Source organism: Thunnus albacares, chromosome 4 (assembly GCF_914725855.1).
Source record: "Thunnus albacares chromosome 4, fThuAlb1.1, whole genome shotgun sequence".
Classification (NCBI taxonomy): Eukaryota; Metazoa; Chordata; class Actinopteri; order Scombriformes; family Scombridae; genus Thunnus; species Thunnus albacares.
The window spans coordinates 21,968,477-21,983,227 of NC_058109.1; the positions used below are offsets into that span (position 1 = coordinate 21,968,477).

Sequence of the window (14,751 nt, forward strand, 5' to 3'; positions counted from 1 at the left end):
GAACTTGTCGCGCTCAGACAAGGTTGAAGGCATCATGTTTGTATCTCTGTTCAAGGGTGTGTTTACATTTAGTATGTAGTCTTGTTACTGACTGTAATCACCAAATATGGTATGTTACCAGGGTTTACCAACAGTATATACTGTAATAAGTCTGCTATGTAGTTGTCAGACCTGTGGACTCAGGCCACATCTCTTGACAAAACAGAAATAAAAACCTTGACTTTTACGTTATTACAAGTGACTTTTCACTTTCACTTTCCCAAAACTCAAAGATGAAAAAGTATACTCCTTGATGTTTGGTGAGGCCGTTGCACAGGAAGGAAGCATAGTTATGACTTCCACCTGAGTTGGTGTCTAAAAATACTCCTCACTCAAGAAATTCACAACCATGCTTTATAGAAATGAGACAGATGCTCTTAAAGATTTTTAAAAATAAACGTGGGATATGGTGTCATTGAAATATACATTGCTAGGAGAGGAAGAAGATACAGGCCATGCTGGTTAGGTAGTCTGTGAACACCAGATACAAATTAAAGAAAAGCTAACATGAAGTGTTTTTTTATAAAGGTGCTCAGCTGCCACAACCCACCAGTAAAGCTTCAGTGCTCTTTGGCATCAATTCTACTGTACAAGTCTCTGAAACTCCACTGAGGGGATGAACACCAGATTTCCAAAAGATATTGCCTCGTGTGGTGTTTTTATGACATATCAGTCCAAAATCTCCCATATTATTAGTGTTAAAATTTGTTGAGATCTGGTGACTGTGAAGGCCACAGCATATGATTTGCACAATTTTCTTACTCATCAAACCATTTATGTCTTGTATGGGAGCATTACCATTATTATGCTTCTCTGCTGATTTATTCAGGTTTTTCTATCAATTTGTCAACCATCTGCAAATGGGTGACAAATTAAAGGAAAAACCAACATATAGTGTCTTAGTAAGGTGTTGGGCCACCACATGCCACCAGAACAACTCCAATGCGCCTTGGCATTGATTCTACAAGTGCATGGACTCTACTGGAGGGATGAACGCCATTTTTCAAAAAGATATTCCCTTATTTGGTATTTTGATGATGGCAGTGGAGAGCGCTGTCTCATACGTCAGTCCAAAATCTCCCATAGGTGTTCAATTGGGTTGAGATCTGGTGACTGTGAAGGTCATAGCATATGATTCACATCATTTTCATACTCATTGAACCATTCAGTGACCCCTCGTGCTCTATGGATGGGGGCGTTGTCGTCACGGAAGAGACCACTCTCATCAGGATAGAAATGTTTCATCATAGGATAAAGGTGATCACTCAGAATGACTTTGTATTGATTAGCAGTGACCCTTCCCTCTAAGGGGACGCAAACCATGCCAGTAAAATGCCCCCAACAGCATAACAGAGTCACTGGATCCCCTCACTGTAGGGGTCAAGCATTCAGACTTGTACTGTTCTCTTGGTGAACACCAAACATTCACTCGCCCACTTGTTGAGAATATAGTGCAGGATGACTCATCTGACCATATCACTTTTTTCCACATCTCTGTAGACCAGTGCCTATGGTTGGTGCACCACTGAACTCTCAAATGTGCATTCATCTTTGTAATGAGGGGTTTATGTACTTCAACCCTACTATAACATCTCTCTCTATGTAATTGTCGACGGACTGTTCTTGCTGACAGTCTGATCACTTCTGTTTTTCCTTTCATATCACACTAATGCACAACATCACAGTCATCAAATGTGTGCTGTCGACCACAATTTCCGACTGTTTACTGATGTCTTTCCCATAGATCTAAATGCAGTTGTCACTTTAGTAACTATTCGTATTGAAACATCAGCCAGTTGAGCAGTCTTTGTGACTGAAGCTCCTGCCATCCATGCCCCAACCATGAACCTTCTTTCAAAGTCACTTACATCTTTTTCTCTTGCCATCTTGATACAAAACAACAACTGGATCAACTGGGCCTGCTCAGTATTTTTATACATGACCCAGAGCATGAATGGATGTTAATTGCTTAATTGTAGCCTACTGTACAGTACACCTGTGTGGAAGCATCTGCATTCATTATGTTTCTCCACTCATTTATTCAGGTTTTTCCTTTAATTTGTCACACGTCTGTGTGCAACTAATCGCCCCCGGTCTGACCACAGACACCACAGAGTAACCCCTCACATCCGTCCTGACTACAGTGAATTCCACCAAACTGGAAACTCCCCGGGGCAAACCCCTGATCAGTCTCACACCTCTCAGTTCAGCAATAGAGGAAATGCATTTGCGCCACAAGCACATAGGTCGAATTCTACATAATGTTTCGGTGTTTTTGAAAGTGTGAAAATAAATATGTCTTTATATTGTTGCAGACTGAGTCATGTTTAAACCAGCGGTGAATGACATGAACACTGGGGTTTACCACTTGACTGCTTGTTATGTGCAGATTGAGAAGCAGATTAAATTAAAAAACTGCACTGTGTCATTTTCATTGCAGCTGACCTACTTCTACTAAAACTGTAAAATGAATTGCTGTCTTCACCAGAGTGGGCAACACACGGATGTGAGTGTGGGAGAAAATATATTGAGTAAATTAAAAAAAGGAGCCAGATACTATCTTAAAATCTGGAAGGAGAAAACTATTTTTCTTCTATTGATCCACACGTACACTTTCCAAAGAAACAGGGATGAAACATGACTTACTCCCAACATGGAGGGATTGCATAACTACTGTGACTAGACCACACACACACACACAGACACACACAGACACACACACACACACATACACATACACATACACACACAAGGCCAGGTGAGGAGGGGAACCTGAGAGCAGAATCCCAACACTGTGTATCCTGAACTCCTCTGGCTCTTACATAACTGACAGCCAAAGAGCAATGAATTTTGCTGATAATCACCTCCCTGACATTTAGCAAATGCACACAGTGGAGGTCAAAAATTCATCTCATGCTATCTCTATTTAAAAAAAAAAAAATGGTAATACATGTTGTGCAGAATAATATAAACCTACTTCACAGTCTGTGACCCATATAATCCACATTTCCTGTTAACCAAGCTTATATATTCGCCCTGTTCCTCTTCAGTCATATCCTATGCTGTTCAACTTTACTGAAAGGGCAACAGAGGAGACAAGTGCTAACTACGCACCTAAATATCACAGCTTCACAAACACTCACAGGCAGTTTCATTAAGTTTACACAGAGTGGGTGCGTGTTTGCATCCGTGTGAGAAAGGGTGTGAGTGGAAGTGGGGAGCATTTCAAGTGGTTGAGGAATTTTGTCACAATGATTTAATGACGCTAAAACAGAGGAAGAGGAGACAAGAAATATGGAGAATGGCACATGGCGGGAGGAACATGTCTCCACTCAACTGCCACTCTTACATCAGAGCTGCTTTTCATGGGTAGACAGACAGAGATACAACACTTAACAGGTGTGTGAAGGGATCAAATCTCTCTTACACGCTCATGCAAATCCCCCCCCCCCCCCCCCTTCGCCTCCACCACCCATGCTTACAACTTACATTTACACACACGCGCACACACATGCACGCGCACAACGGCAGTGTGGGTAAACAGCTCCTCCACACTTTTATTGGCAATTACTGCTGAAGGTCACACATCAGCAGAGGGGCTGAGTTCCAGGAAAAAAAAGCCTGGTTCTTATGTAACCTCAGCCCAGAGTTGGCAGGGGCCCAGGAATCGTGCAGCTCGCAGGCAAGAAAAACTAGGACACAGCCTCAATGACTGCCACAGCCCCTCACAGCCCCACACACTCATTAATGCACACACATATGCAGCACACACACACAGCCACAGTGCCCCCTATTGGCGCCGAAAGGACACACAGGGGAAACATCCTACAAAGAGCTGAACATTGACCGAGACAATAAAACACCTTGATGAAAAGAAAAGCAAAGAGAGGGAAGGAAGTGATAAAGCTTTTATGGTCTTATCATCTCCACACTACTTTTTGAAAAACCAGACACTACAAGTCTTCCCTGAGATACTGTAGTGCACAGATATGGAAAACCAACCTATATATTTTTAGTATTGTATTATTATAAATTATTGTTCATTTTTTATGTCATCCTATATCACATTCCATGTTGCTTTATCCAGCATTCAAGTCTTTTTCTTTTTTTTTAAATGTGATCTTACATAGCTATGTTAATTTTGTGTCATTTTGTGTTCATTTTTTGTGTCTGTTTAAAAAAAAAAAAAGCACATCTTCACCTCTCTTTTCACTTCTGTTATCTGTTTTGACACTGTCTAACTGTAAAAAATAAGTAATTCATAACAATTTAACTGGGATTGATGTTGGCGGAAAGTAGGGTATGTAAACGTCCAGTGTGAGGACAGCAAGCAGACACAAACGCAGCTCTGGCATCTGGCCCAGCCAGCAAGTGACTCACCTTGGAACTTGGAATAACACAACTCTGCTGAGCAACAAGCAGTCAGCCACAGCACACATCTCCCTATCTCAATCTCTCTTTCTCTCTTCCTCTTTCTCACAGTTTTTCAGTTGATCTGCCCGCCGTTTATGACAGACTTTGCAGCAGGTGTTTCAGACAGAATCCACTATTTGTTACCAGCTGTGCCTGGAGCCCCCGCTAACTACAACACACAGCCACAGCAGCAGCTACAACACTTACAGTTACAGTACGACTTCTAGTGTTACACAGACATAACAGACAGGAGCTCAGAGAAACAAGGGCATGATTAGAAGAAAAAAGAGAAACAACCTTAGGCATATCCATCTCATCATCAAAGGCCCTGAGCTGAAAGAGAACAGAGGGTTTAGAGGGGTTAGATAACGACACAGGAAGGAGGAAGCTAAAGCAGAGGTCAATGATACAGTTCAGCATGATATGTTAGTTAAGTGAGTTAAGACTGTGGACATACTTATCAACTTCAGCAGCTCAGAAGAAGTAGCATTTATAAATGGATATTACCCACAGTGAGCAGAATTAGTGCAGTCTCATACAATGGTGACTGTGACTGAAAGAATTTCTGAAAAGCGTCTGAGAGGTGACCAGTCCTTATTTTATTGACTGCAGAGGAGAATGTGACTCCCTTCAAAATAAGGGTAGTGTTGGATGCTAATGATTGTGCAGTGCAGTACTTGTGTGTAAAAACCTTACATCAGATATGAAGTACAGAAATTACATACAGAAAGAATTTTTGAGGTTTTTTTTTTGGTTTCCATTTCAATTAAATTAAATATTTATCTTCTAGGGGATGAAAAAAAAATTGCTCAACTTATAACATAAGAAATCCTTTCAAAATACTAGTGGAGTGCATCAAAAGTATACGGTTAAATAAAACCAAGGCCTTTTTGTTTGTTGTTGTTTCTCCCAATAGAAATCCTACATATTTGTGCAAAATTCACCATGTAAAGAGTATGCACAGACATACCGCATTTATGACTCTGGAGTTTGTCTGTTTTCTGTACTTCTCCTACCTTCTCTCCATAACCACGGTCTTTTGTCATCATCTCCCGAAGCGTTTGCAGAACTTTGATGCACAGTCTTTCCTCATTTTCCTCCAGCAGCTGCTTGGTGTGTTTGATCAGCCTGCACAAGTGCATAAATTCATAAGTCTCATTTCTAATGAGTACGCCAACTCAAATCAATAATAGATGTTGTTGCTTGATATTTGTGTTGCTTACTTGCAAATGAAACCTCCGCTCTCACACTTCTTGCGTGAGTCTGTGTTTTCTGGGAAGAGCAGTTCAGGTCGATGCAGCACATCCACCAGAACCGATAACTCAGCCTGGACCAACGGACGCAGACGGTCTTCCAGAGCTGACACAATGTCCTACAACCCAGAAATAATGTTACTGCCTGTATGAATGTATGCACTTGAATAAGCACAAACACACACACATACTGTACCTGCAGCCTCTCGATGATGTTCCTATAGTCCCGCGATGCTGTCACCACAGAGTCTCTACAGGCAGCATTGCGAGCAGAAAGTCTCCAGCTCATGGCTGTCTTCTGGACAATGTTGTTGGATTTCACAAACAGGTTGTTCACCTGGTTGTCCAGGTCCACAGGGATGGCTATTGCTCTGCCTTTGGCTGGCAGGTACACACAGACACACACAGGCAGTGTAAGAATAAATCAGTGCCAGTAATTTTTGCTCAAAAGTCTCTCCTGGAACTAGAAAATGTAACCAAGAATCATGATGTTAACAGTTTTACAGACTGTTAAACCTCCCGTACACTGTGGACTGATTTAGATCTTAAAAGAGAGGGTTTGAGAAACAGGAAATTTTAGAGGTTAATTTGAGTGTTGAGATGGGTATTGATCTTACCAACATCAGAGAGCACTTTGATACAGTTCTCAACAGAGCCCTTCTGGACGGGGACCAACCAGTTACAGTGGTACACCCTGAACACGGCCTGCAACAGCTGCACAAAGACTGGCTGCCTAGTCTGAGAGGAAGATACAAGAGAAAAAGCAGAGAGGCTGTTGATTATTACATTCATCTAGTGGGAAGTGACTCCTTCAGTCTTGAAAGGAAAACAGAAAAAAGGTGTCCCTCTTTAACGTGAAAGGTACCCATCTGTCATCTACTGCACCAATAATCTGGACCATTTTAATATCACACACACACACCTCTGCACACAGCGCTGTAGCTGAACTAGTGTGACAGCACCTGTCGTGAGACCAGCATGCTGACTCAGTGGTGGTTTGTTGCTTTTCCAGGAGACCCATCAATCCCTGAGCAGACATTTGCCCAAATCTAGCCCAGTGCAAATCAATTACAATGTACTCCTTACAGGATGCTCATAAGGTACAAATAAAAAGAACAGCATACACACAAATTAAGAATTGCCTCTTACACCCCACAAAAGTCTGCACCACCCAAATGTGTGCTATATTCCTGCTGAATTAAATTGCAACAAGTACCTGAAATATTTTCCCCAACAGAGAGGCCTGCAGCAGAGGATACAAGCAGTGAAGAAATCAAACATGCACAGAAAATAGTCAAGATGTGTCATACATATACTGCATTTCTAAATACATTACTGTACATTTCAGAGACATGTTAAGTGCTTGAAGTGTGAGATGTTAAAAGCCAGTCCAAAAATGTTTCTTTTGTGATTGTGTCAGATTTGATGAATTATTATTAATAGAGAACTGCAGAAGTCAGAGGTCTAACAACTGTCTTATGTTTTGTTCATATTTCACAAACGGAGCTATTCATACAAAAAAGACAATTTCTAGGAATCTATGAAAGGTCTCACACAAAAAGAGGAACTTTTTGCGTACAAAATGGGGAACTTTGTGTATATCTGCAAAAAGGATGACTAACCAGCACCACTGGATGCCAAGATATGCAGTCTGCTGATGGTCTTAACTTCGCAATGCAAGATTAGCCCTAATGGACCATGACTAACACACGGCTGATTAACACATACGGATGGGAAGAGAAGGGGAGAGAAGGCGAGAACATTCATTCCCCATAACCACTCGCAGTGATGTTAATCAGAAGAAAATTTTTCCAAGGAAGCACTGGTTTTTACCACTTAAGGAGGCACTTAATATGAAGGACACAATCTAATCAGGCTTTTCACTGAGGAGTTTCTCTGGAGAAATAATCACAAGGGACAGCTAATACATGTTCTGTCAGTACTTACATACTCTCTGATGGCCACCTAAAGCACCACACATACATAAATAGGCTGGAGGTTAGCCGGTGTTTACATAATAGTTATTAGGAGGGAGGAATCTGTCTCATGTTATCTTTTTTTCTTAGAAGAGGTTTCACCCCCGACTCCCTTTTCACACTCACCAAGCTTAATGGTAGGGGTAATTTAAAGGTTTATTCTGAGAAAGATGACCTTTAAATAAGAGTGTGCAGTCGACATTTTAAACATACTGTATGAGTCAGGGGTCATGACAAGGCTACAAGGAGAGTTCATAGCATCACATCTCTTTTTGTCAACACTTGAGTGCAACTCTACTTGCGTGTGTGACTGATATTTCTACAGCTGCTGTAAATCAAACCTACTTCAGTTGAATAATAATGATCTCAATCTCTCTCAAAATGTTTCGTTAAATTATATGTTCTTGAAGATCGAAACTGGATTAATATTCACATTCATTCAGCTACTGTATATGCTTTAAAACTCACTTGCATGGTGCTTCATACTGCAGCAGTTGTGGTTACATACCTGCAGGCTGGTGCTTTGGTCAGAGAAGGGTGAACTGAAGAAAGTGGTTACGATGCTCATGACTGTCTCAGTCACATATCGCTCCAGAATGGTGTCTGCATGCTTACGGTCACTTGTATTGTTGCACACCTGTAATCAACATACAAATAGCTCATCATGTTTCAATGTGATTCTAATTTAATAATTCAAAGTTACTGTTTTATTGGTGCTGCCAGATGTTCCTTACTCTGCAAATGTCAACCAGGAAGTTCTCAAAGAGTTTCCACATGTGGTTGGAGGTGTAGATCTCCTTCATTTCGACCTCAGTGTCCACATAGCAGTGGTTGAGGAAGTTGATATAGGCGATCTTTACCTGGAAGATTATGATCAAACAATTCAACATTGATGCACAAAACGTCTTAGTAAAGGATTTTAAAAAGGTGCTTTATGAATAAAATGTTTTACTGCACAATATGAACAGCACAAAAGAGTAACTACAATATTAAAGAGTTCAGTTCTTTTGGGGGGTGTTTAAAATTCTGTGTTAAAGCTTCTGCACCTATAGAGTTTGCTTAATAACTACATTATTATTGTTATCTCATAGTTGAAAAATCCTAAACATGTCTGTCTGACGCTCATCTCACCTCAGGGATGCAGTCCTCGTGGGTCACCACCCGCACTATGTCATCCAGTGGTAACAGGGAGTTACACTTGATCTCCGTGTAGACGTTCTTGCCCTCAGTGCAGACAGCCAAGAGCTCCACCAGGTGTATGTGATACATCAGAGGACTGTTCTCATCCATACGATCCCGCTCTGAGCGCATCATCTGAACAAGAGTCTGGAAGGAGGCGCGATCATTATAGAACACCAAAACATCTTCGCCAGCATTCACCAGCTGTAGGAGGAAACAAATAAACACAATTAGATCAGGACAACAGGACAAACTGTGGCATAGTTCAAATATTAAAGAGGTGGCCCGACCTCTGCCATGACGATGTCCTGACACTTTTTGATGAACTTATTCTCCGCTTTGACAATAGTCTGCAGAAACTTGAGGTACTGGACATTGCGGCCATGTGTTTCAATGCAGTGAACAAAGTGCTGAACCACACGCTCATTGATCTCACTGCACAGCTGGAAGTTGTTCATGAAGATATGCTGCATGGTGATGGCTTCTAATATCTGAAAAAGTAGTTAGAAGTTTTGTCATTTAAAATCAAAAGCAGTGATTTTTTACAGTGAGAGGTATTGAATAGTACATGGACTGCTCACCCCTGGGTTGAGGAAAAGATTGATGTGCTTGTGAAGCAGGGCTTGGTTCTGCTGGTTTCCTGCACAGAAGTTCTGTAGGAACTGATGAGCTAGCTTCATGATATCCTGCATTCGCAAATCTTCTCCCTAGAGGGGGAAATACTTGATGAAGGTTTGTTCACTTCTACACACAGACAGAATGTCAGTGAGCTGCATCTAATTGAAAGACATTGACACCTTCTCATATGGGATCTGTAGGAGCTCAAGGACCACCCCGTGAGCCCCCATGTTCCTCAATAGCCTCTGCTGCTGCTTCTTGCTCTTCCTGCCTGACAGACCTTCTTGGACACAAAGCCTGCTGAGCCGCAGCAGGATCTGGGAAAAAAGTGAGGAAAGAAATAAACATGTGAGGAGGAATGTGGAAAAAGTCTCTAGGGATATGCAAAATTTGCAACACAGCCAGATAAGAGCTTGTTAAACATGCTTACAAGTAAAATAATTACCTCTTTCACCACCCTGTAGTTGTAACTGCTGGTGCTTTCTGCTTTTTTTGGTTTGTCTGTGCCCCCCAAGTCCCCCTACAGAGTACACCACAGACAACATGTTAGAGGACAAGACCCTAGTGTCAACTGGTTTTTCAGTGTTTGTGACTGGTTCTTTTAATATACTGCACCCTTTTATGCTCTGTCTCAGCAGAGAGCCCTTCTCCTGCATCCATGCCCTCATCTGGCCCCTGCCTCTTATATACCCAGAGCTCAGACTTCTCTACGATGGAGCGCAGCTGGTCCAGGTCTGACTTTATTTGCTTGTAATTTTCCACATCTTGGCTGGTGACCAGCAACTGGACCTGTTAACACAAACAGGAAGTGTTTTAATATTAAGTACAGAGCAGACTAACTGGGATGGAATAATGATGCTGATGACACATTCAAATGTTACTCTTGCATTGTGTAATTTCGTGTACGTACACACGTATGTGTCACAGCTGCTCAGAGCAGTACTTGAATTTCCTACAACTGATGAGATATTAATAGAATGAGTGCAACTACTTCAAATGGTTATCATGGCTTACATTTTAGATGTATATATTAGTTGTTAGTTTACCTGCTTAAAGGCTTGCAGGACCTCCTGCCTTTGACTGAAGTGCCTGAACAGCAGGTGGAGGGCTCTGGACACCAGAGGAGGATAGTCGTGCATGGTTAAGTGGAGGAGTACCCTCAAGAAGGTACGGCCACCATGATCGTCCAGGTCCAATGGGGTGTTCTCTTCACTAGACACACACAGAAAACACACTAAAATGAAAACACATCCTCTTTTGCATCGTTTTGTGACTCCTTCTGCATTCAAACTGTGATTACCTTCCGCCAAATATCCCTTCTGCCTGCTCTTCTATATGCTCAAAGTCCAATGCTCCTGAAATTACAAAAAATATTGTCAGTTCATTGGCCACACCATGTCCTCTGTAAGATAAAGCCATATATTAATCTGACCTGGCATATTGTTTGGACCCTCCACTGCTCCAGTTATAGATAAGTCACTCTGGGAGTTACTTTCATCAAACTCCCTCTTAAAGATAGACAGCAGACAGGAGATCCTGTAGTCCAGGCGGACATTTAAGATGAACTGTAGAACAGAACAGAGAGAGAGTATGTCATACATGCTAAATGTCCTGTATGGATTCATTGGGGTATGCCATTGCTCGTCCTTCACCTGCAGGATCTCAATGATCTTGAGCTTGGTGTCCATCACCAGTATGTCCTGTTTCTCTGGTTCAGTCTGAGTCTTTACTGTTTCTCCATCGGAGCTGTTGTTCAAAGTTGTGGGAAGGAAACCCCCTCCTCTCAGGACTACTTGGGACATGAGCTCCCCAACGCCATGAATGGACCTCATCACATTGCTGCCTGGAAACAGGCACACACATACATACATGCACAAGCACACAGATAAACTTTATGTTCATGAAATATTAGGTCCTCCACTGAACCCCCCAGGGTGTTCATACCTTTACTCTCATCTCCCTTGTCCAGCTTGTTGAAAGGGAAAATGGTGCTAACATGGACACAGTCTAGAATAGCCAGCAGGATCTTCGTTAGTCTCAGCAGGTCACTGAAGTTGTAGAAGCCGAAATAAATCAAATTCCGGGCCAGATTCACCACCTAAACAAGGAAGATGGAATGAATTAAATAGGTTTTGTGATTTCACCATGATGGTGTGATTGTGAGTGTGATCCAGAATGTGTCTGACTGACCTCAAAGGTGAGCTTGTTCTTCTCTTTATCTGCAAACGGGAAACTCTGACACACCACATCTCTCAAGTAGTTCTCAACAAACTCCATCGTCTGTGAGAATCGCTCTTTAATTTCATCTTTAGATGTTCCATCATTGTCATAACTACGATTAGATGATACAAAAAAGGACAAATGATTATACAACCTGAAAGAACTGCAAACACACAAAACTAAAAACACATCAAGTATTTAACTGAATATTTAAAATGTCTAATATTTAATACGATAGTATTTCATTTGTTCATTCACTTACTCGTCAATGGCAATTTCTGAGGGGATCTCAGACCAGAGTCGTGCATATTTGACAGGCGTAACCTGCTCCTGAGGGTCACGGTCCACATGCATGTGCAGCATCATGCGGCAGAAGGAGGCTCGCAGGTCATAGGGCAGGTCTTCATCTGACATGCAGCGCAAGATCAAGTCCACATCCAGCTGGCCAGAGATCTTGTTGATTGCCAGGTACTGGCGGTCCAAACACATCCTGGCAAACAGGTTCAGCTGGTACCTGTTGCAGCATACACACACAAGTAGAGTTATACTTATAGTACATTTAAAACAGCAAAACTTGTCTTAACCTTCAGAGGTGACGTACTCCACACATGTTTTTCACTCATGAATCTGCCCCAGCTCAATATAAAGTCAGATAAGGGACAAGAACACTCTCCTTTATCCCCAACAACCACATGGACAATAAAGTCCAATAACTACCTGTAGTAACTAATGACCTCCTGGTCCTCCTTCTGGCCCTCCTTGGCATCCTGGGCCAGCTCCCTGATGCTTTTACTGCGAATCTCTTTATTGCTGTCCTTCCAGAACAACCACACCTCCTCCTCATCCTCCTCTGACTCCAAAGAGTTCTCCCCGAGCGGCGCTCCCTCAATCTCGAATCTTGATAGCACCAGTCTGCCGAAAGAGGGAGTAACGGAGAAAAGAAATAATACAGGAATTTTTTTGGTTACAAGCTGATGGAAATAAATGTGTAGGCATTTGTGACTAATTTCTGACACAAAGCTTGATCATATCATTACTGTTACCCTCACAAGCTGTTAGAAACAGTATATGAAAAGCTTACTGCACACATCTGTACTAATACAGAAAGTCTTTCTTTACTAAATCCCACTAGGCCTTCAGTGACAAATTATTTCATTATGCATTATAATTGTTGAAACATTTTTTCAATTAAACATTTAGTCTACAATATGTCATTCCCAGAGCCTAAAGTTATGTTGTAACTTTACTTTTTGTAAAGTTATGTTATATAGTGCACATTGGCGTGCTGAGGGGTAAAAGACAGAGAGAGATGCACAGTAGGTAGAGGAGGGAGGACGTACTTAGTTTCTATTAAGATGTCTGCATTAGCTGGATCCAGCACTGCATTACAGATGAGCTCCTGTGTCACAGGGATGGACTTATTCATTGACACACACAAGTCTGACAGGTAGTCCAGGAACCTGGACACACACACACACACACACACACACACACACACACACACACACACACACACACAAAATATGCAAAAATCAATCAACACATGATGCTTTGTAAAAAAGATACAATTAGTTAAGATCAACTCAGACATTGCCAGCCTGCAAAATCCTGCTCTCAGAAAGAAAATATACCATTTACATGACGTGTTTGGTACATCTTATGACATAACACTCCAAATCAGTCTGTCCATAAGACTGTCCTTCAGTATAGTACACTAGAAATGTTATGTTACTATAGAAATGTTAAGTAAATAGCAGTACACATTTATGAATTCAATTTAAATGTCACCTGGGCTTTATGACTTGCATAATTCTTTATCAGTAACTGACTGATATAGTTTACAATACTGTATGAACATTCTGCTTGCGCGGTCTTCTTGTCTTACTGTATGCATTAACATATAGGGATACCGTATGATCAGTATACACAGAAAATGATCAGGATATTCTTGTTAACACATTATGTCTAACTATTCTATTTCTGATTCTGTCTATGACCACATAGATGTACAGTATGTTGCATACAAACAGACCCACACAAACCTGGGCTCACGGTTCTTGCGGACCAAGCTAACAAATGTGTCAATCTCCGCAGCAGTGATATGTTTCTCCAGCAGCTTGCGGTTGTTATGGAGCAGAGCTGTGATCGTGTCCTCTGCCAGAACATCATAGCCGATCTGTTTCTGCATGAAGCGAAACTGTTTGGCAATATACTCCTGTGGGACAGACAGAGAGACAGTCTGAACATACACAAACCAACCAATTAATCTGGGCCCTTTATCTCATCACATTCTCTACAAAGATGCTAAACCTTGTTAAGTCTCGATCCATTACTTATACTGACTGATAGAGGTCATTTTGGAAGGCAAACTCAAGCTCTCATCTGTCTGCAGAGCATGTTCACAAGCACCAGACTGTCTCCTCATTCAGCCCGGAGAGATTACCCCTCTAACACATACACTACAAGAGAAATCGACTGTTCTTAGAAAAGGGGATTCATGGATTTCACATTTGCAAACATTTGTTGTAGCATGAGCTTGTGGCTGTGGTTCTGCGTATTCTTATTACAAGAAACTTGATAAAGGGGCAAAGCAAGTGCGCATTGCATAATACAAAGGGCATGTGATTACACATCTCAGATTCAGGCCACTTTTTGTTTAGATAATTACATCAGTGCTGCTACATAGCAAGGGCCACTATCATAAACTACAATGCACTTTTTATTGAACTGCAGTTGTGCGTACATTGTTACAGGGCCACTGCTCATGAAGCAGACTTGTAGGCCCAACAAACTACCTGGTTCTTGCGGTAATCCTGCTGTGAGTGACGCAAAACCCGGTAACACAGGCGGCAGATGTGTCTGAAGGGGGCATGACGCTGGTCAGCCAGCTCCTCCAGTCGCAGCATGGGCCCGTCCCCACTGTCTGTGAAGGGGGCCTGCAGCAGCTTGAAGATCTGATACAGGGATAATGTTGTGACAGTTGTAACCATATTAGAATTAGAAGACAAAATAACATGTTCATACAAATCTGACAACCATGCAACTTTGAGTTA

At 41.8% G+C, this 14,751-nt stretch overlaps 1 protein-coding gene across 6 annotated transcripts in view; it reads right to left on the minus strand.

Moving 5' to 3' along the window:
• Positions 1-14,751, minus strand: part of LOC122980273 (inositol 1,4,5-trisphosphate receptor type 1) — a 76,109-nt gene that overhangs the window by 34,104 nt on the left and 27,254 nt on the right. For 3 of the 6 annotated variants that reach the window (XM_044348106.1, XM_044348105.1, XM_044348104.1), the window contains exons 16-39: positions 14,494-14,652; positions 13,741-13,913; positions 13,039-13,158; positions 12,416-12,610; positions 11,961-12,212; positions 11,669-11,810; positions 11,423-11,576; positions 11,131-11,321; positions 10,911-11,043; positions 10,779-10,833; positions 10,525-10,690; positions 10,094-10,267; positions 9,924-9,998; positions 9,658-9,795; positions 9,442-9,567; positions 9,151-9,351; positions 8,813-9,064; positions 8,416-8,541; positions 8,190-8,318; positions 6,922-6,948; positions 6,323-6,443; positions 5,902-6,086; positions 5,676-5,824; positions 5,469-5,580 (exon numbers count right to left, since the gene is read on the minus strand). In XM_044348106.1, the coding sequence (XP_044204041.1) occupies positions 5,469-5,580; positions 5,676-5,824; positions 5,902-6,086; positions 6,323-6,443; positions 6,922-6,948; positions 8,190-8,318; positions 8,416-8,541; positions 8,813-9,064; positions 9,151-9,351; positions 9,442-9,567; positions 9,658-9,795; positions 9,924-9,998; positions 10,094-10,267; positions 10,525-10,690; positions 10,779-10,833; positions 10,911-11,043; positions 11,131-11,321; positions 11,423-11,576; positions 11,669-11,810; positions 11,961-12,212; positions 12,416-12,610; positions 13,039-13,158; positions 13,741-13,913; positions 14,494-14,652 (3,555 nt within the window). Of the gene's footprint in view, positions 1-4,749; positions 4,786-5,468; positions 5,581-5,675; positions 5,825-5,901; positions 6,087-6,322; positions 6,444-6,921; positions 6,949-8,189; positions 8,319-8,415; positions 8,542-8,812; positions 9,065-9,150; positions 9,352-9,441; positions 9,568-9,657; positions 9,796-9,923; positions 9,999-10,093; positions 10,268-10,524; positions 10,691-10,778; positions 10,834-10,910; positions 11,044-11,130; positions 11,322-11,422; positions 11,577-11,668; positions 11,811-11,960; positions 12,213-12,415; positions 12,611-13,038; positions 13,159-13,740; positions 13,914-14,493; positions 14,653-14,751 lie in introns of all 6 variants that reach the window. The other 3 variants (XM_044348102.1, XM_044348103.1, XM_044348107.1) reach the window with 3 other exon arrangements.